This window comes from Salvelinus alpinus, chromosome 15 (assembly GCF_045679555.1).
Source record: "Salvelinus alpinus chromosome 15, SLU_Salpinus.1, whole genome shotgun sequence".
NCBI lineage: Eukaryota > Metazoa > Chordata > Actinopteri > Salmoniformes > Salmonidae > Salvelinus > Salvelinus alpinus.
Genome location: NC_092100.1, coordinates 16,574,799 through 16,597,804, shown reverse-complemented (window position 1 = coordinate 16,597,804; position 23,006 = coordinate 16,574,799). Strand labels below are relative to the sequence as shown.

The following is a 23,006-nucleotide window of genomic DNA, read 5'->3' as shown; positions in this document are numbered from 1 at the left end:
ATGCTTTGTCTCCGTTGCTCCATGCCAAAGAATCTGTGATCATCTTGATAAGCAACATGTACAGTAAAAAACACACTGAATAAGAGGACACTTTTATTCATACACAATTGGTACAACTTTATGTGCTTTTGAGAGTACAACATATGTACATGTATAATAATAATAATAATGGAATGTTATTGAAATATCTTATTGCATTGCTAACTCACAACTACAATAAGTAGCACTTACTCCGTTTCTCATTCCATTTAAATTATTGGTTAAATACATAGTAGCAGTATTTACCATTGGAAAATGATCTCACTAGGATTCCAAGACCCACTGCATTAAAATCTAACTTACAGTAGAGGTATGTGGCAATTTCATTTTAATACAGCCTAGATCTGACTATAATACAATTTTACAAGACAAAAAGAGAAAAAAACATGTTCAAATAAAAAAAAAAGAAACAAAAGACAACGATGAATAAATATTCAATTCAGCACAATGAAGTATGTGAAAACAAAAACAAAGAAGTCTAAGACTAGAACACTGTGCCTATTGTTGAAGCATTGAGCCCACACACTCCCTTATCGGAAGACAAGGACATTCATTGTAAAGCAAAGACATATCAGACAAATTCAGTTACTATAATCAGGTGATGAGAAGGTCAAAATATCAGACATTGCATAGCATTCAACTGACCAGACACACGACCACGCGGCTGTGAAGTGATTTCAGCTGCAATGGTTTTGGTCGATATGAAGCGGCATTATTTTAACTTGGCTATGTTTCTTTCCTGTCCCGTTATCTGTCTGTGTAATGGTATCCCATCTCTGTCAGATTTGTTTAATCGTTTTCCCACCATAGGACATCAAGTATAAGTGGTTCAGTAGTTTGCAAGTCAACATGGAAACCAAAGTCCTTCCGGTGAATCTGGCATGGTTTGGTTTGCTGTCTTCAGTACCATCACTGAGACGTTGCCTCTACCTGTGGATCTGTAAATATAATGAAAGACACTTGCTCATAGTTCACTCAAAGTTGCTCATTGTTCTCTCAAAGTTGCTCATAGTTCACTCAAAGTTGCTCATTGTTCTCTCAAAGTTGCTCATAGTTCACTCAAAGTTGCTCATTGTTCTCTCAAAGTTGCTCATAGTTCACTCAAAGTTGCTCATTGTTCACTCAAAGTTGCTCATAGTTCACAAAATCTAATTTTGTAAAATACTTTCAAATCCCAAAGGTAGTCTTATGTCGAAAGTAGACCATGTCTATATCTCTATTATTCATTTGCGATTGAGGCATAGCTGGATCTACACAATGATGTCATGGAACATAAACTCATATCGACATAAGACAACTTTGGAAGTCTGAAAACATCTGACAAACTTTTGGAGTGAACGATGCTTTTAAGAAGTTAGGTATTTTGCTTAATGCAATTAGTAATCTATCTATGCCACCAGATCCAGCCACTGCCCTTGTGGTTGACCAGGTGAATACAGTGAGTAATCCTGTGTACATACAGTATCACTGCGTGTCACTTACCATTAGTCTACTTTGGGTTCAGTGTAGGTCAACTCATGAATCATCTTATGAACAGACATAGAATAGGACCAGACAAGACAATGAGGAGGAATTACTTTCAGAAGAGCTTCACAACCATGTTATGAAAGGGAAACAAAGCAGTGGGAAGCATACGTTTAGCATCCTTGAAATATAGGCTAATTGGCCGATAGTCGACTACCTCTTTTCACAGCTCAGGTAATGGCCTTTGTAGTGGTTCTAGATAAGACCCTGAGGAGGGAAGCCTGGGAGAAGCTTTAGTCCTGGCATGTGTTCTTCTCACAAGCGGGATTTGCTGATTTATGTCCTTTTTTTTCTTCTTCAGAAAACAGCCCTCAAATCCAGACCTCACCATGTGGTTGCTGTGATAAAGTCTCTGACGAACCATATTTGAAAGCTTATTTTGTGTTGAGGCTGCACTTGCTACTACATTTCCTTCAACAAACCACACAAAACTGAATGTACAATAGACCCACATTCAAGGCTTGCAGAAAGAGAAAAATAACTTTGCTACTCATGGCAGCATTATCAGTATCCATTGTCCACAGAGGAGAGCGATTGGTTTGTTAGCACCCCCATTAACTTCAGCATGACTCTACAGAGGAATCGCTCAGGACACACCAACAACATTTACCAGCCGAAGGGGAGAAAATAGTGGTCCACAGTGTGACTGAGGGGTTTGACACTTGCACCATACAATGACAAGCACTTTCAATAGTGTTTTGACTTTCAATCCCACCGAATGTTTTCATCTTCTGTTTTCGACAAATAATAGCAATAAAATTAGATATACAATTGTTGATTTTCTATGGCTATGTTCATTAAGGGACTGACAGGCGACTAGAATGAAGGAGTGGTTTGCATAAGGTTACAACAAAATGACAAAAATCATGAAAAGGGGGCTTGCCAAGAAAAACTTCCTAAAGGACTAAGGGCCTATTCTCATTGAAGAGATTTGGAGTGGAGATATCGGGACGATTTTTCAATTTACATAATATGTACATAAGTTTATCAATTCACATTAGCAATGGGAGTGTCATGAGCCGAGAAAGGGAACCATTGTTCAAGATGAGATCAGTCACCTGTACGCTCATTCTGAACAATGGAGTAAAGTGAGCTAATAATAAATGAATCTCTTGTTGAGTGCTGCAACTCCTTTCTGCCACAAATGTGTCCTTTTGGAAGTTTTTCCTGGTAAGCCCTTTTCATGATCTACGGGAAACACCTCGCAGGCTCAGCTAACGTGCAAGTTAACTAATAGTTGGACTATGTTAGCTGAGCTGGAGGGTTGTTAGGGAGTAACTAGGGACCAAGGAAATAAAGTCATAAGGAGTTTGTTATGAAAATAAACAGTTTGTTTTACATACAGGTGAGTCTGATGTGCTGGGTAAGCCTTTTGTCTCTGATGCTTGTTGCATAGTCTTGTTTTTCACCAGTGTTTGAAGGACTGAGGCCAGACAGGAAAGAGAGAAAGAGACATGCAAACAAAGAGACATGAAGGTTCCTACAGAAACAAGCAATCTATGCATATGATATTGCAAAAGTAATTGGGAAAATTGTATACAAATAATCAAGGCTGAAACACACACAGATGCACACGCATGCACACACAACAGAATAGCTCTGTTTTTACTGAAATTTAAACGGTTCTCAATATTTAGGCTAATTAGATTGTTCCGTATACTTTGCATTATTCTTACAGCAAGTATGCATTATTTCAACAGGTTCCCTCTTTCAACAGGTTCCCTCTTTCAACAGGTTCCCTCTTTCAACAGGTTCCCTCTTTCAACAGGTTCCCTCTTTCAACAGGTTCCCTCTTTCAACAGGTTCCCTCTTTCAACAGGTTCCCTCTTTCAACAGGTTCCCTCTTTCAACAGGTTACCTCTAGATCTATTTATATCAGCTGACCTGGTTCCTGCCATCCTTTCGTCTACCTGGTGTAAGCTGTCTATGACCTCAGCCGACAATGTTAATCCCTGCTAGACCATTTGCCAGTTTATGAAATCCACCACTGGTGTGACCTCATACAGTAGTCTACAGCACATTGATTCTATCCTCATTGTTTACACGCAGGTCTCTAATAGGATTTATACTGTGAAATAATTTAGGGACTGCATAGAGAAGTAATTTAGGGACTGCATAGAGAAAATAGCTATGTAGCTGAATCTGGTGCAATATGTTGGGCATCCTTTTAAATGCACCGCTAACCGATACAATACGTTTTCATTAGCATTGCTACATTCTCCAAACATGCATAATTGAAACAATGGAGGCTCCTCAGAGGAGGAAGGGGAGGACCATCCTCCTCAGTGAATTTCAGAAGAAAATAAAAATAGTGAAACATTCAAAAAGTTATCAAATAAATATATTCACGTCACCAAATAATTTATTAAAACGCACTGTTTTGCCATGAAGGTCTACAGAAGCCATAACAGCACTCTGTAGGGTAGCACCACGGTGTAGCCGGAGGACAGCTAGCGTCTGTCCTCCTCTGAGAACATTGACTTCAATACAAAACCTAGGAGGTTCATGGTTTTCACCCACTTCCATAGACTTACACAGTAAAAAACTTCCGGAGGACTTCCTTCAACCTATCAGAGCTCTTGCAGCATGAACTGGCATATTGTCCACCCAATCAATGCATCAGAGAATTAATCTAGTACTGAAAGCATAAACTACAGCTAACTAGCACTGCAGTGCATAAAATATGGTGAGTAGTTGACTCAAAGAGATAGAAAGACAATAGTTGAACAGTTTTGAACATATTAATGTCTTCCTAAATTAAGGAGAAGCAGCAGAGAGAGAGCGCTAGCTACAGTATATTTGGTTTTATGTTTTTTAACTTTCACTTAGTTAGCAAATGCAGCTAGCTAGTTTAGTCTATTCAAACACCTGGCTCAAACAGAGAGGGATGCTATGTTAGCTAGCTGGCTATGGCTATCCAACACTGGAACTCTTCCAAGTCAAGCTAAGCGTTTGGTTTTATTAATTTATTGTCATCGGGGCCCGCCGGTGTAACTGCTAAACTGTTTTCTGGCTGTACACTGTACTGCGTGATTGTAGCGGGTTTACTAACCTCATTAGTTCTAGTAGTTCTAGTTGACAATGAAGTGACAACTATGTAGGCTGTGTGTAGGGGTTAGAGTTTTTTTCGCCTGGTCACAGACAGCTGATGTGTTGTGCACTGAAGTCCACAAGCGAGGGAAAAGATGAGAGGAGGAGAGCACGCAGATAGTTGGAGAAGGAATTGTATATACAACGAGCAAAGTGATCATGCTGTTTTTATGTGGCTGCTATGAAAGTGAACTGTTTGCGTGTGATCAAGGGTGTATTCATTCCGCCGATTCTGTTGAAAAATGTTTCTTAAATGGGACGAAACGGAACGAAACAGGGATAAACATACCTGAATTTGTCCAATAGAAACTCTCATTTGCAACTGTTGGACTAATGATTATACCCTAGTTCAGCTAGATGCTGGAAGAGTGTGTAAGGTGCTATTGAATGTGTCACTGTCTGACATCTTGATTACTCGATATTCTCTCGACCTGTGCACCTACTTTGTAAACTTAATTCCTAGGTTGTAGGTTCCTAGGTTGTAGCAACCTCATGATGGGTACGGGGGAAATTTGGGTATCATGTAGTAGCCTAAACCTATTGATGTTTCATTGAACTGGGTGAATGGAATATACTGTAAATGACAGTCATCCAACATGCTGTAATTGAGATAAGGCCATGCTCATAAAAAACAAATCATCCTCCCTCATCTTAAACGGCACCGGCCGCCACTGAATATGAACATTTATTTTTGGTGGGGGTAGGAACTCAATGTACAGTGCCTTCGGAAGGTATTCAGACCCCTTGACTTTTTCCACATTTTGTTACGTTACAGCATTATTCTATAAAATGGATTACATTATTTTTATATTCCTCAGCAATCTACACACAATACCACATAATGACAAAGTGAAACAGTCTTTTAGAAGTGTTTGCAAATTTATAATAAATGAAAAACAGAAATACGTTCTTTTCACAAGTATTCAGACCCTTTGCTATGAGACTCGAAATTGACAACAACTTGATACAACTTGATTTTAGTCCCCCTGTGGTAAATTCAATTGATTGGACATGATTTGGAAAGGCACACACCTGTCTATATAAGGCCCCACAGTTGACAGTGCATTTCAGCGCAAAAACCAAGCCATGAGGTCGAAGGAATTGTCCGTAGAGCTCAGAGACAGGACTGTGTCGCGTAACAGATCTGAGGAAGGGTACCAAAACATTGCTACAGCATTGAAGGTCCCCAAGGACACAGTCAAATCAAATCAAATCACATTTAATTTGTCACATGCGCTGAATACAACAGGTGTAGTAGACCTTACAGTGAAATGCTTACTTACAAGCCCTTAACCAACAATGCAGTTAAAAAAAAAAAAAAGTTTTGAGTAAGAAATAGAAATAAAAATAACAAATAATTAAAGATCAGCAGTAAAATAACATTAGCGAGGCTATACACAGGGGGTACCGGTAAAGAGTCAATGTGCAGGGGCTCCGATTAGTCGAGGTAATTGAGGTAATATGTACATATAGGTGGAGTTAAAGTGACTATGCATAGATAATAACCAGAGAGCAGCATCAGCGTAATGGGTGGGCAATGCAAATAGTCTGGGTTGCTCTTTGATTAGCTGTTCAGGAGTCTTATGGCTTGGGGATAGAAGCTGTTAAGAAGCCTTTTGGACCTAGACTTGGCGCTCCGGTAGCGCTTGCTGTGCGGTAGCAGCGAGAACAGTCTATGACTAGGGTGGCTGGAGTCTTTGACAATTTTTAGGACCTTCCCCTGACACCGGCTGGTACAGAGGTCCTGGATGGCAGGAAGCTTAGCCCCAGTGATGTACTGGGCCGTACGCACTACCCTCTGTAGTAGTGGCCAAGCAGTTGCCATACCAGACCAGGCCGTGATGCAACCAGTCAGGATGCTCTCGATGGTGTAGCTGTAGAACTTTTTGAGGATCTGAGGACCATGACAAATCTTTTCTGTCTCCTGAGGGGGAATAGGCTTTGCCGTGCCCTCTTCACGACTGTCTTGGTGTGTTTGGACCATGATAGTTTGTTGGTGATGTGGACACCAAAGAACTTGAAGCTCTCAACCTGCTCTACTACAGCCCCGTCGATGAGAATGGGGGCGTGCTCGGTCCTCCTTTTCCTGTAGTTCACAATCCTCTCCTTTGTCTTGATCATGTTGAGGGAGAGGTTGTTATCCTGGCACCACACGGCCAGGTCTCAGACCTCCTCCATAAAGGTCTCGTCAATGGCGGTGATCAGGCCTACCACTGTTGTGTCGTCGGCAATCTTAATGATGGTGTTGGAGCCGTGCCTGGCCATGCAGTCATGAGTGAACAGAGAGTACAGGAGGGGACTAAGCACGCACCGCTGAAGGGCCCCCGTGTTGAGGATCAGCGTGGCAGATGTGAGTGCTACGGGTTGGTAGTCAATTAGGCAGGCTACCTTAGTGTTCTCGGGCTCAGGGACTATGGTGGTCTGCTTGAAACATGTTGGTATTACAGACTCAGTCAGGGACAGGTTGAATATGTCAGTAAAGACACTTGCTAGTTGGTCAGCGAATGCTCGGAATACACGTCCTAGTAATCCGTCTGGCCCTGCGGCCTTGTGAATGTTGACCTGTTTAAGGTTTTACTCACATCGGCTACGGTGAGCGTGATAACACAGTCGTCCGGAACAGCTGATGCTCTCATGCATGCTTCAGTGTTGCTTGTCTCGAAGCGAGCATAGACGTAATTTAGCTCGTCTGGTAGGCTCGTGTCACTTGGCAGCTCGCGCTGTGCTTCCCTTTGTAGTCTGTAATAGTTTGCAACCCTGCCACATCCGACGGGTATTGGAGACGGTGTAGGACGATTCAATGGCCTCCATCATTCTTAAATGGAAGAAGTTTGGAACCACCAAGACTCTTCCTAGAGCTGGCCTCCCGGCCAAACTGAGCAATCGAGAGAGAAGGACCTTGGTCAGTGAGGTGACCAAGAACACGATAGTCACTCTGACAGAGCTCCAGAGTTACTCCATGGAGATGGGAGAACCTTCCAGAAGGACAACCATCTCTGAAGACCTCCACCAATCAGGCCTTTATGGCCAGACGGAAGCCACTCCGCCGTAAAAGGCACATGACAGCCCGCTTGGAGTTTGCCAAAAGGCCCCTAAAGACTTCAACAGAGTGAACTATCACTTTGAGATGTACATTAACTACAATGGGGCTAGGAGCTAGCAGTTTCTCTGTACCTTCTCTGGTGACGGACTCGGCTGCGTTCATGGCTTTCCCGCTGAGGTCATTGACCATGCTGTCCACAGTGGCCTCGTGCTTGAGGAAGAAGGGTCGCACCACCCGGTTGTACAGGATCTGAGAGCCGTTCCATGTAACGGGGGCCATGCACCACAACAAGAACAAGCACTGGGAAAGAGGGAGGGAAAAAACAGGAACATTGTGACACGTTGAAGGGCAGCACATACTAAAGGAACGACATAAGCAAAGCATGACTCCCCCATGAGCATAGTAAACCATAAATACATGTGTTTGACAGGTATTTCACAGCATACCCAGGATTTATTGACAGGAATGTATGAATTGTATGTATAGCTAGCTTATAATGGCTTGTTAATTGTTTATTAATGTGTTATATACCATTCCGTAGCCTGTAGTGATTTTGAATTAGAGTGTAATTGTAAGGTCAGTGGTTGGTCACAATGAGTGAGTTGAATCCGTTTTTGCTTAGAACATAAAGCACACAGATAGTGTCTTTCTGTGTGAAACACATCTAATGCTCTCCTTACCTTGAAAGCATAGTAGAAAGGAAACCAAAAAAGGAAGATGTCGGAGAAGAATTCCCCCACACTGAAGATTCCGTAAACCACCCAATAGGTCAGCCATTTTGTGTCATCATCTTTGTTTTTACCCTCGAGGGCTTTGATTCTACATAAAAGAGTGGAAAAAGTAACCAACATTACATAAGCCTACTTGACGCAAGGTACTACATAACATAAAATGGCAATACATACACGGTCTGGCTAATAAATAATACTATCCTGGGCCCAGATTCACAAAACCTTAAGACATTTCTTCTTAACTGACATTGTTTCCTTAACTATAGACTTAAGTAGAAAGTGAAGTAAAGTTGTTATTCCTCCAAAAGGTTCTTGGAAATTTTCTTACGTAATTTCTCATGTTTCTCCAAACAGTTTAGAAGAAATTCGATTCTTGAAAATACATTTATTGGAAATGTTCTTAATTCCAAGATTGCTAAACCCTTGTCTTAAACTCAGGGCATTGGGAGAAAAAGCTCATGAAAGCAATTTGTAACGCGCTTCCTCCTTCTCCTCATCAGAAGAGGAGTAGCATGGATTTGACCAACGTGCAGCGGGTTTTGAATACATCATGAAACTTTATTTACAAGACAAAACTAAACACACGAAGAACACTTGAATATTTTACAAAACGAAGAAGACAGACCTGAACGAGAGTACTTACATAAAACACGAAGAACGCACGGACAGGGAAAAACAGACTACACAAAAACCGAACAAACGCTACAGTCCCGTGTGGTACACCGACAAGGACACAGGAGACAATCACCCACAAACAAACAGTGAGAACAACCTACCTTAATATGACTCTCAATTAGAGGAAAACGCAAAACACCTGCCTCTAATTAAGAGCCATACCAGGCAACCCAAAACCAACATAGAAACAGCAAACATAGACTGCCCACCCAAAACTCACGCCCTGACCATCACACACATACAAAACAACAGAAAACAGGTCAGGAACGTGACAGAACCCCCCCCCTCAAGGTGCGAACGCCGGGCGCACCAGCACAAAGTCCAGGGGAGGGTCTGGGTGGGCATCTGACCACGGTGGTGGCTCAGGTTCCGGACGCTGTCCCCACACCACCATAGTCACTCCCCGCTTCTGTATCCCCCTCCCAATGACCACCCTCCAACTAAAACCACCTAAATGAAGGGGCAGCACCGGGATAAGGGCCAGCACCGGGATAAGGGGCAGCACCGGGATAAGGGGCAGCACCGGGCTGAGGGACTCTGGCAGGTCCTGGCTGAGGGACTCTGGCAGGTCCTGGCTGAGGGACTCTGGCAGGTCCTGGCTGAGGGACTCTGGCTGATCCTGGCTGGACGGCTCTGGCTGATCCGGTCTGGCGGAAGGCTCTGGCTGATCCGGTCTGGCGGAAGGCTCTGGCTGATCCGGTCTGGCGGAAGGCTCTGGCTGATCCGGTCTGGCGGAAGGCTCTGGCTGATCCGGTCTGGCGGAAGGCTCTGGCTGATCCGGTCTGGCGGAAGGCTCTGGCTGATCCGGTCTGGCGGAAGGCTCTGGCTGATCCGGTCTGGCGGAAGGCTCTGGCTGATCCGGTCTGGCGGAAGGCTCTGGCTGATCCGGTCTGGCGGAAGGCTCTGGCTGATCCGGTCTGGCGGAAGGCTCTGGCTGATCCGGTCTGGCGGAAGGCTCTGGCTGATCCGGTCTGGCGGAAGGCTCTGGCTGATCCGGTCTGGCGGAAGGCTCTGGCTGATCCGGTCTGGCGGAAGGCTCTGGCTGATCCGGTCTGGCGGAAGGCTCTGGCTGATCCGTTCTGGCGGAAGGCTCTGGCTGATCCGGTCTGGCGGAAGGCTCTGGCTGATCCGGTCTGGCGGAAGGCTCTGTAGGCTCTTGGCAGACGGGCGGCTTTGCAGGCTCATGGCAGACGGGCAGCTTTGCAGGCTCATGGCAGACGGGCAGCTTTGCAGGCTCATGGCAGACGGGCAGCTTTGCAGGCTCATGGCAGACGGGCAGCTCAGGCGCCGCTGGGCAGACGGGCAGTTCAGGCGCCGCTGGGCAGACGGGCAGCTCAGGCGCCGCTGGGCAGACGGGCAGCTCAGGCGCCGCTGGGCAGACGGGCAGCTCAGGCGCCGCTGGGCAGACGGGCAGCTCAGGCGCCGCTGGGCAGACGGGCAGCTCAGACGGCGCTGGGCAGACGGGCAGCTCAGACGGCGCTGGGCAGACAGATGGCGCCGACGGCGCTGGGCAGACAGATGGCGCCGACGGCGCTGGGCAGACAGATGGCTCCGACGGCGCTGGGCAGACAGGCAGTGCAGAAGGCGTTGGGCAGACGGCCGACTCTGCCCTGCTGAGGCGCACAGCAGGCCTGGTGCGTGGTATAGGCACTGGCTGCGCTGGAGAGGAGGAAAGCTCTGACAGCGCTGGACAGGTGGGAGCAGCTGGAGAGAGAACCCGGAGAGACAGCCTGGTGCGGGGGGCTGCCACCGGTGGACTGGTACTTGGAGGTGGCACCGGGTATACCGGACCGTGAAGGAGGACACGTGCTCTTGAGCACCGAGCCTGCCCAACCTTACCAGGTTGAATGGTGCCCGTAGCCCTGCCAGTGCGGCGAGGTGGAATAGCCCGCACTGGGCTATGCTGGCGAACCGGGGACACCATTCGTAAGGCTGGTGCCATGTATGCCGGCCCGAGGAGACGTACTGGAGACCAGATACGTTGGGCCGGCTTCATGACATCTGGCTCGATGCCCAACCTAGCCCTCCCAGTGCGGCAAGGTGGAATAGCCCGCACCGGGCTAAGCACGCGTACTGGGGACACCGTGCGCTTTACCGCATAACACGGTGTCTGACCAGTACGACGCTCTCTCACTCCACGGTAAGCACGGGGAGTTGGCTCAGGTATCCTACCCGGCTTTGCCACACTCCTCGTGTGCCCCCCCCCCAAGAAATTTTTGGGTCTGACTCTCGGGCTTCCAACCGCGTCGCCGCGCTGCCTCCTCATACCAGCGCTCCTGGGCTGTGGCTGCCTCCTCCTCCCGAGAGCGGCGATTCTCTCCCACCTTAGCCCAGGGTCCTTCTCCGTTGAATACTTGCTCCCAAGACCATAAATCCTGCTTCGTGCGCTGTCGTTGCTGTCCATTAACCCGCTGCTTGATCTGGGTTTGGTGGGTGATTCTGTAACGCGCTTCCTCCTTCTCCTCATCAGAAGAGGAGTAGCATGGATTTGACCAACGTGCAGCGGGTTTTGAATACATCATGAAACTTTATTTACAAGACAAAACTAAACACACGAAGACACTTGAATATTTTACAAAACGAAGAAGACCGACCTGAACGAGAGTACTTACATAAAACACGAAGAACGCACGGACAGGGAAAAACAGACTACACAAAAACCGAACAAACGCTACAGTCCCGTGTGGTACACCGACAAGGACACAGGAGACAATCACCCACAAACAAACAGTGAGAACAACCTACCTTAATATGACTCTCAATTAGAGGAAAACGCAAAACACCTGCCTCTAATTAAGAGCCATACCAGGCAACCCAAAACCAACATAGAAACAGCAAACATAGACTGCCCACCCAAAACTCACGCCCTGACCATCACACACATACAAAACAACAGAAAACAGGTCAGGAACGTGACACAATTGAACATTTTCTTTTATAATCATTCTAGGTAGTTGCTGTAGTGTACATTAGAAGTAGATATACAGTACATAAAGATATACAGTTTTAAGTTAATGCTAAATACATGTAACTTTAAACCTAATTCGCTACTGTACTTACGAGTAATATGCAGGATACACAAAACCAATCATGTTACAGAGGAGGGAGGCGCCATAGCCATATACCAAATACAGTCCTGTCATAGACACTGCACCTGTCGATAACAGAAAAGACACGACGAGAGGTCAAACTTTATACTGCACAAATATCTTAATCAAGCATTGCACTGCTACTTCATGAGAATGTAAGTAGTCTTACGGAAATTATGAAAAGAGTCTCAAATGCTGTTATTGACTTTTGGTAAAGGATTTACAGAACTGTAGAATGCCATGCAAAATGCATAACTGTCTTCATAATTATGGAAGAGAGAGAGAGAGAGAGAGAGAGAGAGAGAGAGAGAGAGAGAGAGAGAGAGAGAGAGAGAGAGAGAGACCAAGCCATGAGGTTGAAGGAATTGTCTGTAAAGCTTTGAGACAGGATTGTGTCAAGGCACAGATCTGGGGAAGGGTACCAAAACATTTCTGCAGTATTGAAGGTCCCCAAAAACAAATGTGTCCTCCATCATTCTTAAATGGAAGAAGTTTGGAACCACCATGACTCTTCCTAGTGTTGTCCGCTTGGCCAAACTGAGCAATCGGGGTAGAAGGGAGGGGAGGTGACCAAGAACCCGATGGTCACTCTGACAGAGCTCCATAGTTCCTCTGTGGAGATGGGAGAACCTTCCAGAAGGATAACCATCTCTGCAGCACTCCACTAATCAGGCCTTTATGGTAGAGTGGCCAGACGGAAGCCACTCCTCAGTAAAAGGCACATGACAGCCTGCTTGGAGTTTGCCATAAGGCACCTAAATGACTCAGACCATGAGAAACAAGATCCTTTGGTCTGATGAAACCAAGACTGAACTCTTTGGCCTGAATGCCAAGCGTCACGTCTGGAGGAAACCTGGCACCATCCCTACGGTGAAGCATGGTGGTGGCAGCATCATGCTGTGGAGATGTGTTTTTAGTGGGGGATTGGGAGACTAGTCAGGATCGAGGGAAAGATGACCAAAGCAAAGTACAGAGAGATCCTTGATGAAAACCTGCTCCAGAGTGCTCAGGACCTCAGACTGGGGCGAAGGTTCACCTCCCAACAGGACAATGACCCTAAGCACACAGCCAAGACAAAGCAGGAGTAGCTTTGGGACAAGTCTCTGAATGTCCTTGTGTGGCCCAGCCAGAGCCCTGGCTTGAACCTGGTTGACGATCTCTGGAGTGACCTGAAAATACTTTACGTTTTTTATTTTTAATACATTTGTTAAAATTTCTAAAAGCCAAACGTAACATGTCATACTCAATGGAGTGTCTCGGATTGACGTACAGAATAATACGAAATGCTCTGAGTATGGTGGCGCTGTCCAGGGCTAATACCAACATGTAACATGTATCAGTGGAGGCTGGTGGGAGGAGCTATAGGAGGACGGGCTCAGTGGCTGGAATGGTATTAATGGAACGGTATCAAACACATCAAAGATGTGAAAACCACATTATACTCCGTTCCATCAATTCCATTCCAGCCATTACAATGAGCCCATCCTCCTATAGCTCCGCCTCTCCTCCAGACTCCAATGATCAGTACCACCCACTGGCATGAATACACCTGTCCCATGCCTTGTCTAAGTCCTCTGGAGGCTGACAATGATATATTAGACATAACTACGAAGACATTTTTTTATTTAACTAGGCAAGTCAGTTAAGAATAAATTATTATTTACAATGACGGCCTACCCTGGCCAAAACCTAACCCAGGCGAGGCTGATCCAATTGTGCTCAGCCCTATGGGACTCCCAATCACGGCTGGTTATGATACAGCCTGGAATCGAACCATGGTCTGTAGTGACACCTCTAGCACTGAGATGCAGTGCCTTAGGACACTGCGCCACTCGGGAGCCCATAAATGGCATGGCATGGTATGGTATTGGCACTGTGGTTGGATTTCTGACAGTGAAATCTTTGAATGGAGTTGCGTTGTTTTTGTTTACATAGTAACAGCAGTAGCATGTTATATTATAATAATGCACCATTAAAATATTCCTATTCCTAAACATAAAAACATGATATTATTAAGTAGTTCGATTTATTTCAAGTTACATTGATAGAGTTTCCCCCGATGAGAGTGTGTAAGTTGGTCAATACCAACTGTGTGCGACAGCCTAATTTACGTATAGGTCTACCATTTGGCTGGCTGTAGTTCGTGTTCACAGCCAGGATTAACCGAAACGTGTTGTACATTCAACGAACATAGGTTTACAATGCATTATAGCCTTCACAGGTTGCCATCATAGACATAACTAGACATCATATTTCGATTTAGGTATCCAGTTATCATCTTTTCATGCACATAAAATGTGTCATCATAATAGGCTACACAGAAATTACATACCTATGGCAAAACATTTTTTCTTGATCCCCGTTTTCTCCTCCAGTTTCCCAAGGAAATCTGTCACTATGTTTTTCTCATTTAGAAATGTATCTGCGCGATCTCGAAGTTTGTCAAGTAGTTCTGAGATTCCCATGGTGAAGAATTACACGTTTCGGAGTTTAAGGGTAAATTATAATAATAAACATGTAAATAATATAATTTAAAAAAAAATCCCTGTGGAGATCTAAATCCCGTGCAGTTCAAATCCGCTGACGGGACATGTTTCGGATCCCCAATCCGCTTTGCTGGAGAATCCCTGGGTGCGTCATTTTGCGGTGGAGAGGGAATCGTCAATGATCACGTCTGGCTAGAAGGAACTCAAAAGGAATAGGCTACAGGTTATAATTCTCTGAAGTTGTACAGTGCCAAATTCCAACAGGTGTATCCGCTACACTGTATTCATTTCAGCAGGTAAACAACCTGTAATTATATGGGTGTGTGCCTATAATTTGTCTCTATTTCCAACGGGAATAATATTTGTTGCTGTGTGGAATGTATTATGTTACCCAGCAGTGTATGCAGTGTATGCATTCATAGTGAGGCATAGTGGAATGAAATTGCCCTGGCCTAGACAATGACCTCAGGTCAGTTTTGCGTAAAAACGCAAGTTTTAGTGTAAAAACACTAATGTTGAAGTTTAGCCCTTTGGAAAGGTAAGCTGATCCTGCATATGTGCCATGGGGCAACTTCAACTTTAAAGCTAGAATCATTAGTTCAGGGGAGTCAAACTCAATCCGCGGAGGGCTGTGTCTGCGGTTTTTGTTTTTTCCTTTCAATTAAGACCTCGACAACCAGGTGAGGGGAGTTCAAGGGTGGAGCGAAAACCCACAGACACGGGCCCTCCATGGCATGAGTTTGACACCTGTTCCTTAGTTGATACATCCATTTTTGTATTATAAATGAATGCATTGATTCTTGAAGTGTATTATAAATGCCTAATGAGCTTAGTTCAACTGTCATACTCCCTCAGAACCCTACATATAAGCTTGTTATACTCCAATGTTGGTAAACAAAAATGAATTTAAACAAACACCTTATAGCCTCAAAACATGGTTAAAACTATACTTTTGATATCATGGATGGTGAGTCCTGCATACGTAGGTCTCTCTTTGAATTTGAGAGCTGTTACAGCTTTTTACCAAAACACAGGCGTGGTGACTGCTTTGTTATTGTTTCAATTAAAGGATTCCAGTTTTAAGTGAACTTGACCATTATAAATAATGAGGAACGTATTTGGGGTCGACGTCAAGTAGCCAAAGTTCTCTCTCAGGTGTAAAGAATGTGTCTTGTAGTGTTGCAACCAGTCCCTAGACAAGCTGAGACACATCTTGAGAGTATAAGCAGGAGAGGGGAAAGGGGAAGAGAACTCTTTGCTGTAGTCTGGCGATTTCAAACCACCACACCCGACTTTTCAAGAACTCACATAATACACAAGGAGAATGGTGAAAGGAATTAAAAAATATATAACCATTAAATACACTTTATTCATCTGCTGTTACATTTTTTGGGTAAGTTGACAAAAACTATATCATTAGCAGAGACATGCCTTGTGTAGCCCATATATATTTTCCTTTTAATATTGTCAAAGGATGCTCTGCTACTCTATTTTCTCATCAGAAAGATAAGACTGCCGATAGAAGTAGATGTCCTGTGTGTATGTCGTTAACAGTCACAATATCACAAAAAGCCTGCTGTGTTTACTTTAAAGTTCAGTGATTGATTATTCCTTGTAGCTAATGACAGCCTGCCTACACAGAATATTCAAAGTGAAAGGCTACTATGAAATACAAATGACAAGTTTGTAAATCCAACTGCATGCTATATTACAATTAGTTCAACATTCCTTTCTCCAGGTAGCAAGTGCTGTTCTTATAGCAGTAGGAATCTACGCCAAAGTTTCCAAAGAGAAAGGTCAGTCTAAATGTCATAAACACACATTTTCAATGGCAAGTGCTTGTCTAGACTCAACTGACACATATAGCCTATTTAGTGCGATACATGCCACTGATGAGACTGTGTGTGTGTGTGTGTGTGTGTGTGTGTGTGTGTGTGTGTGTGTGTGTGTGTGTGTGTGTGTGTGTGTGTGTGTGTGTGTGTGTGTGTGTGTGTGTGTGTGTGTGTGTGTGTGTGTGTGTGTGTGTGTGTGTGTGTGTGTGTGTGTGTGTGTGTGATTCCACAGATGTTGTGGACACTTTGATGACTGACCCAGCTCTCTTGCTGATCGTCATTGGCTCCCTAATGTTTATGATCACCTTCTTTGGGTGCTTCGGTGCATTGCGCAATGGAACCTGCCTACTGAAGACAGTGAGTCGCTCCTTGCTTGAGACAATAGTTTACAATATCACTGTGATGAGCTAGCCACACATAACATATTGATTTAAGTACATTGGAAAGCCATAGATAGATGGTGGTGAATAGTAGACATGTAATTATCTAAACATTGTTTATCATTATAATGATTACAGAGAGTAATTCATGCAACTGTCCTGGCCTACTACAAGGTTGAAATGTCCCTTCTGTTGCCAGTTTTCAGGGATATTGGTGGTAATCCTTCTCCTACAGATTACAGCTGCAGTGCTTGGATTCCTGTTCACTGACAAGGTAATGTGAGAACCCTGAAAGTCAGTTTTATGCTGAGAATTGCATGCCCTTTATAGCCAAGCAGGATGCAATTCTCAGCATGCCAACATTTAGAATACAAGTTTACACCATAATCAAATGATGTTGTATTAGATACTATTGACTCATGAGATGCTTTCTGATGTTCTTTCAGGTTTTGGAGAGGACGGAGAAGTTAATGAGAAAGGCAATTGTTAGCTATCGGGAGGATTTGGACTTGGAAAATGTTATTGACTTTGTTCAGAAAAAGGTGAATTACACTGATAATCACAGTCAACGTGGTTCCGATGGTTCAGTTGGACGAAGCATGGTGCCGGCCCTAAAATAGAATTACTAGAATTGAGGGTTTTATTTCTTTATAGATCACATATACCGAGTATTTGTGTATTGGTGTCTTTGGATAAAATAATCTGATAAATGAAAATATTATTAATATATTATCTATTTAAGTACAGCACTATTCACTTTGCTGTACAAGGGTTTATTGATACTAATGCACTTGTCGGTTCTGATTTCAGTTCCAGTGCTGTGGTGTTCACACCTATGAGGACTGGTCCGATAACGTCTACTTCCAGTGCTCTGCGGAAAACCCCAGTCTGGAAGCCTGTGGAGTGCCTTTTTCCTGCTGCCTACGACTGCACAATGAGGTCAGACAAACAAATAACCTCAAAACAACACATTCATAATTCATAATATATTTCCTTCACTCAGCTTTATTAAAGCACTACAGTATATAAATTACCTCTGGGAACAACCTTTGCTATGATTATGAAATGAGAAGAAGTCGACCACAACACTATGCACTGCATACCTACAGAACAATGGACAGCAGGCTGCTGAGTCAACTGAAATACTTCCTGTGTTAGCAGAATCCATGCAAGAGCAATGAAACACAACCTACTATCCTAGAATAGAATGGCGCAACTGCAGTGAAGCAACTCAATCTAAACCTCAGGAAAACATTTTTAAATCAAGCTTATTCACTATAGTCAATCAGTTTGCCTGGTGTCAGAAGATTCAGGTGTTTTAGAGCAGTGCCGCAACAAAAGCCTGCACACCCAGTAGCTCTCCAGGAAGAGCGTTGGCCATTCCTGGACTTCAGTGTCTGTCCCAAAACTCATGCTTACTAATGTTATATCCACTGTATTCCCCAGACAGTTTTCAACACCATGTGTGGCTATGAGGTCCAGAGTATGGAGCCGAGTTCAGCAGGGAGGAGAGTGTACACCAACGGCTGCCTGGATAAGGTTGTGTGGTGGGGGAAGCAGAACCTCTTCCTAGTGGGGGGGATTACTGTGGCTCTGCTCTGCCTAGAGGTAAGACATGGCTCAGTAGTAGGAGATTCCAAACATAGTCGATTCTGGAAAAGTACAAACCCCTTTCCAATGTAGTGCAGTTAAGCAGTTACAATTTAAATACATTTGTTATTTGCTCTGGAAATCTACCTGGCAACAAAAATCAATTTAAAATCATTAGGAATCAAATGTATGATGAACCAGTAAGAAGATGGCATGAACAAATATACAATGTTACATACACTAGCGTTCAAAAGTTTGGGGTCACTTCGAAATGTCCTTGTTTTTGAAAGAAAAGCACATTTTTTTCTTTGTAGCTGGAAGCGGCTGATTTTTTAAATGGAATATCTACATAGGCGTACAGAGGCCCATTATCAGCAACCATCACTCCTATGTTCCAATGACACGTTGTGTTAGCTAATTCAAGTTGATCATTTTAAAAGGCTAATTGATCATTAGAATACCCTTTTGCAATTATGTTAGCACAGCTGAAAACTGTTGTCCTGATTAAAGAAGCAATAAAACTGGCCTTCTTTAGACTAGTTGAGTATCTGGAGCATCAGCATTTGTGGGTTCGATGACAGGCTCAAAATGTCCAGAAACAAATAACTTCCTTCTGAAACTCGTCAGTCTATTCTTGTCTATTCCATGCAAAACATTGCCAAGAAACCTAAGATCTCGTACAATGCTGTGTACTACTCCCTTCACAGAGCAGCGCAAACTGGCTATTACCAGAAAAGAAAGAGGAGTGGGAGGCCCCGGTGCACAACTGAGCAAGACGACAAGTACATTAGAGTGTCTAGTTTGAGAAACAGACGCCTCACAAGTCCTCCCCCCACTAGAAGGCCAGCATCCTGGAGTCGCCTCTTCACTGTTGACATTGAGACTGGTGTTTTGCAGGTACTATTTAATGAAGCTGCCAGTTAAGGACTTGTGAGATGTCTGTAACAGCTTACAGACGGTAGGCAATTAAGGCAACAACGTCACCTATGGGCACAAACCCACCGTCGCTGGACCAGACAGGACTGGAAAAAGTGCTCTTCACTGACAAGTCGCGGTTTTGTCTCACCAGGGGTGATGGTCGGATTCGCGTTTATCATCGAAGGAATGAGCGTTACACCGAGGCCTATACTCTGGAGCGGGATTGATTTGGAGGTGGAGGGTCCGTCATGGTCTGGGACGGTGTGTTACAGCATCATCGGACTGAGCTTGTTGTTATTGCAGGCAATCTCAACGCTGTGCGTTACAGGGAAGACATCCTCCTCCCTCATGTGGTACCCTTCCTGCAGGCTCATCCTGATATGACCCTCCAGCATGACAATGCCACCAGCCATACTGCTCGTTCTGTGCGTGATTTCCTGCAAGACAGGAATGTCAGTGTTCTGCCATGGCCAGCGAAGAGCCCGGATCTCAATCCCCATTGAGCACGTCTGGGAGCTGTTGGATGGGAGGGTGAGGGCTAGGGCCATTTCCCCCAGAAATGTCCGAGAACTTGCAGGTGCCTTGGTGGAAGAGTGGGGTAACATCTCACAGCAAGAACTGGCAAATCTGGTGCAGTCCACGAGGAGGAGATGCACTGCAGTACTTAATGCAGCTGGTGGCCACACCAGATACTGACTGTTACTTTTGATTTTGACCCCCCCCCCCCTTTGTTCAGGGACACATTATTCAATATCTGTTAGTCACATGTCTGTGGAACTTGTTCAGTTTATGTCTCAGTTGTTGAATCTTGTTATGTTCATACAAATATTTACACGTTAAGTTTGCTGAAAATAAACTCAGTTGACAGTGAGAGGACATTTCTTTTTTTGCTGAGTTTATATTTGTAGGGAATTCTCAGTCGCAAAGAGGCCACAAAACCACAATTAGATTACCAGTCCAATAACATGTGTAATCACATTTGAAGATGCACTGTGTCAGTGCAGTTGAAAACAAGCAGAAACACATAAAGCTACACAAGTCACAGAAACAGAAACAAAAATACTGTGATTTCTAAATTAACAGAAAGACAGTGATTTCTAAATCAACACAAAGACAGTGATTTCTAAATCAACACAAAGACAGTGATTTCTAAATCAACACAAAGACAGTGCTTCAAAAAGGACTTGAGAAAATATGAGTGATTGTAGGCATGTTTGTTGTGGCCATTCTTTTTTCATCATGTACCAACTTTTTGTTTTTGTTTTCTTGCAGCTGTGTATGATTACTTTGGCATCTTGCCAGGTGTCTCGAATAAAGACGGTTCAACAGAGGCCAAAACAAGATGGTGGAAAACACCCTTCTTTGACTAGAGAAAGACTAGACAACAATGTTTGGTACCCTGCTTCCTGGGACTTCAATAAGGAATGAAAGGGCCCTCCTCTCGGTCCATTAGAGTTGTACATGAGCAACAGCTTTGAACAGAAGTAGTCTGTACCCACTGTGAATCTATGTACTTTCATGTCAAAAGGTTGTTCAAGAAAGCACTGTGTGGTCCACTGTGCACAGATGTGGCCTTGATTTTTGTATGTTATTAAAACTGTGATTCTGATCATCGCCTGGTTTTTCATTGCAAGCCGGAAACCAAAGGCATTAACTATTAAATACATGATTTCCAACCACAGGAAATGTCTCAGATTATCTTATCAATATAAGAAACTTTATTTTAAAACGGATGTTCTATCTTAATTTGAACAGTTTCTCACATCAGGAAAATAATCCTGTAGCAACAGGAAATGTGAATGAAAATGACAAACTTAAGAAGCCGTTTTAAACCTTGAATACACTAGAATTTGCATAATAGTGAAGAATCAAAACTATGAAATACCACATATGGAATCATGTAGTAACAAAAAAAGTGTTAAACAAATCAAAATATATTTTAGATTTTAGATTCTTCAATGTAGCCACCCTTTTCTTTGATGACAGCTTTGCACACTCTTGGCATTCTCTCAACCAGCTTCATGAGGAATGCTTTTCCAACAGTCTTGAAGGAGTTCCCACATATGCTGAGGACTTGTTGGATGCTTTTCCTTCACTCTGTGATCCAACTCATCCCAAACCATCTCAATTGGGTTGTGGTCGGGTGATTGTGGAGGCCAGGTCATCTGATGCAGCACTCCATCACTCTCCTTGGTCAAATAGCCCTTACACAGCTTGGAGGTGTGTTGGGTCATTGTCCTGTTGAAAAACAAATGATAGCGCAAATCAGATGGGATGGCATATCGCTGCAGAATAAGTGTGCCTTGAATTCTAAATAAATCAGACAGTGTCACCAGCAAAGCACCGTCACACCTGCTCCTCCATCCTTCACGGTGGGAACCATTCACCTACTCTTTCTCACAAACACGGCGGTTGGAACCAAACAATCTCAAATTTGGACTCGTCAGACAAAAGGACAGATTTCTACCGGTCTAATGTCCATTGCTCGTGTTTCTTGGCCCAACCAATTCTCTTCTTCTTATTGGTTTCCTTTAGTAGTGAAGCATGTATTTGGGCTGCAAACTGAGGTGCAGTTAACTCTAATAAACTTATCCTCAGCAGCAGAGGTAACTCTGGGTCTTCCTTTCCTGTGGCGGTCCTCATGAGAGTCAGTTTCACCATAGCGCTTGGTGGTTTTTGCGACTGCACTGGAAGAACCTTTCAAAGATCTTGAAATGTTCTGTATTGACTGACCTTCATGTCTTAAAGTAATGATAGACTGTCATTTCCAAATAATAGAAAAATAATAACACAAGGAATAAATGCACTTCGACATGTTTCAGTAATCTGTACCTGATAGAGAAAGCCCTCCTTGGATGCTATAAGTAGTCTGCCATGTTTTGCAGTGAAAGGGTAGTTGTAAGGGTCAAACTATGTGAAGAGTTTTCCAAACGGGTCTGCACTGTCTTGGCCTCGGCGGATGGGTGGGAAGATGTGCTGCGTCTGAGAGGGAGACGACAATTCTGTTCAATACTCCAAGAATGGAGATACCGGTATCTTTGACTTGGAAGAGTATGTCTGCTGTGTTAAGATGCCATACTTTCACCTGCAGGTAAAGCAGAAGTGTTAAAGGGGTGATGATAATAATTTGGGAGTCCCTACTGTACGTATCAAAAAAAGCTAGAAACAGAATGATTGAAAAGGTGCATTTGAAGGAAAATTCATAATTCATTTTTTTGTTGTTGATATAAGACAATTAACTCCTTCACATCCATGTCATACATGGCCTCCAGAGTGGGTAAAGACGAGGGCCCACTCCTCAGACACGTGGATGTGTGAGGTGGAAGGCGAGGGGTTACTAGACACCGCCTCCAGGGTACAGTACAGCTGCCTGCCACTCAACAGGCTCCACCTCCTCAGAGTCCCGTCAGCAGCCAATGAGAGACAGTGATCACCGCTGTCAATCACTCTCACTGATAGCACTTTAGCTGTAGAGCACAAACAAGTAGACACACACAGACAGAGAGAGAGAGAGACACACACACACACAGAAATAATAAGCAGAATTTGGATATGCCTCACAGCGATTCTGGCAAGGAGATTATTACACAATCAAATACCTTTCCTAAG

General features: G+C 44.0%; 2 protein-coding genes across 4 annotated transcripts; one reads left to right on the top strand and one right to left on the bottom strand.

Moving 5' to 3' along the window:
• Window positions 1–86: 86 nt before the first annotated feature.
• Window positions 87–14,837, bottom strand: LOC139539567 (receptor expression-enhancing protein 6-like). 2 transcript variants are annotated; one of them, XM_071342633.1, is made up of 5 exons: window positions 14,524–14,837; window positions 12,163–12,256; window positions 8,377–8,515; window positions 7,828–7,996; window positions 87–2,986 (listed from the first exon to the last, which is right to left on the bottom strand). In XM_071342633.1, the coding sequence occupies exons 1-5, from the start codon at window positions 14,654–14,656 to the stop codon at window positions 2,877–2,879; spliced, it is 645 nt and encodes a 214-aa protein (XP_071198734.1). In that variant the 5' UTR covers window positions 14,657–14,837; the 3' UTR covers window positions 87–2,876. The 2 variants fall into 2 exon arrangements, with proteins under 2 accessions (XP_071198734.1, XP_071198735.1); XM_071342634.1 differs by having other exon boundaries at window positions 87–977.
• A 15-nt stretch (window positions 14,838–14,852) lies between these two features.
• LOC139539566 (tetraspanin-33) lies at window positions 14,853–21,006 on the top strand. 2 transcript variants are annotated; one of them, XM_071342631.1, is made up of 8 exons: window positions 14,853–14,973; window positions 16,416–16,473; window positions 16,742–16,866; window positions 17,089–17,163; window positions 17,336–17,431; window positions 17,700–17,828; window positions 18,336–18,497; window positions 20,670–21,006. In XM_071342631.1, the coding sequence occupies exons 3-8, from the start codon at window positions 16,759–16,761 to the stop codon at window positions 20,823–20,825; spliced, it is 726 nt and encodes a 241-aa protein (XP_071198732.1). In that variant the 5' UTR covers window positions 14,853–14,973; window positions 16,416–16,473; window positions 16,742–16,758; the 3' UTR covers window positions 20,826–21,006. The 2 variants fall into 2 exon arrangements, with proteins under 2 accessions (XP_071198732.1, XP_071198731.1); XM_071342630.1 differs by lacking the exon at window positions 14,853–14,973 and adding an exon at window positions 15,886–16,070.
• Window positions 21,007–23,006: the final 2,000 nt, after the last annotated feature.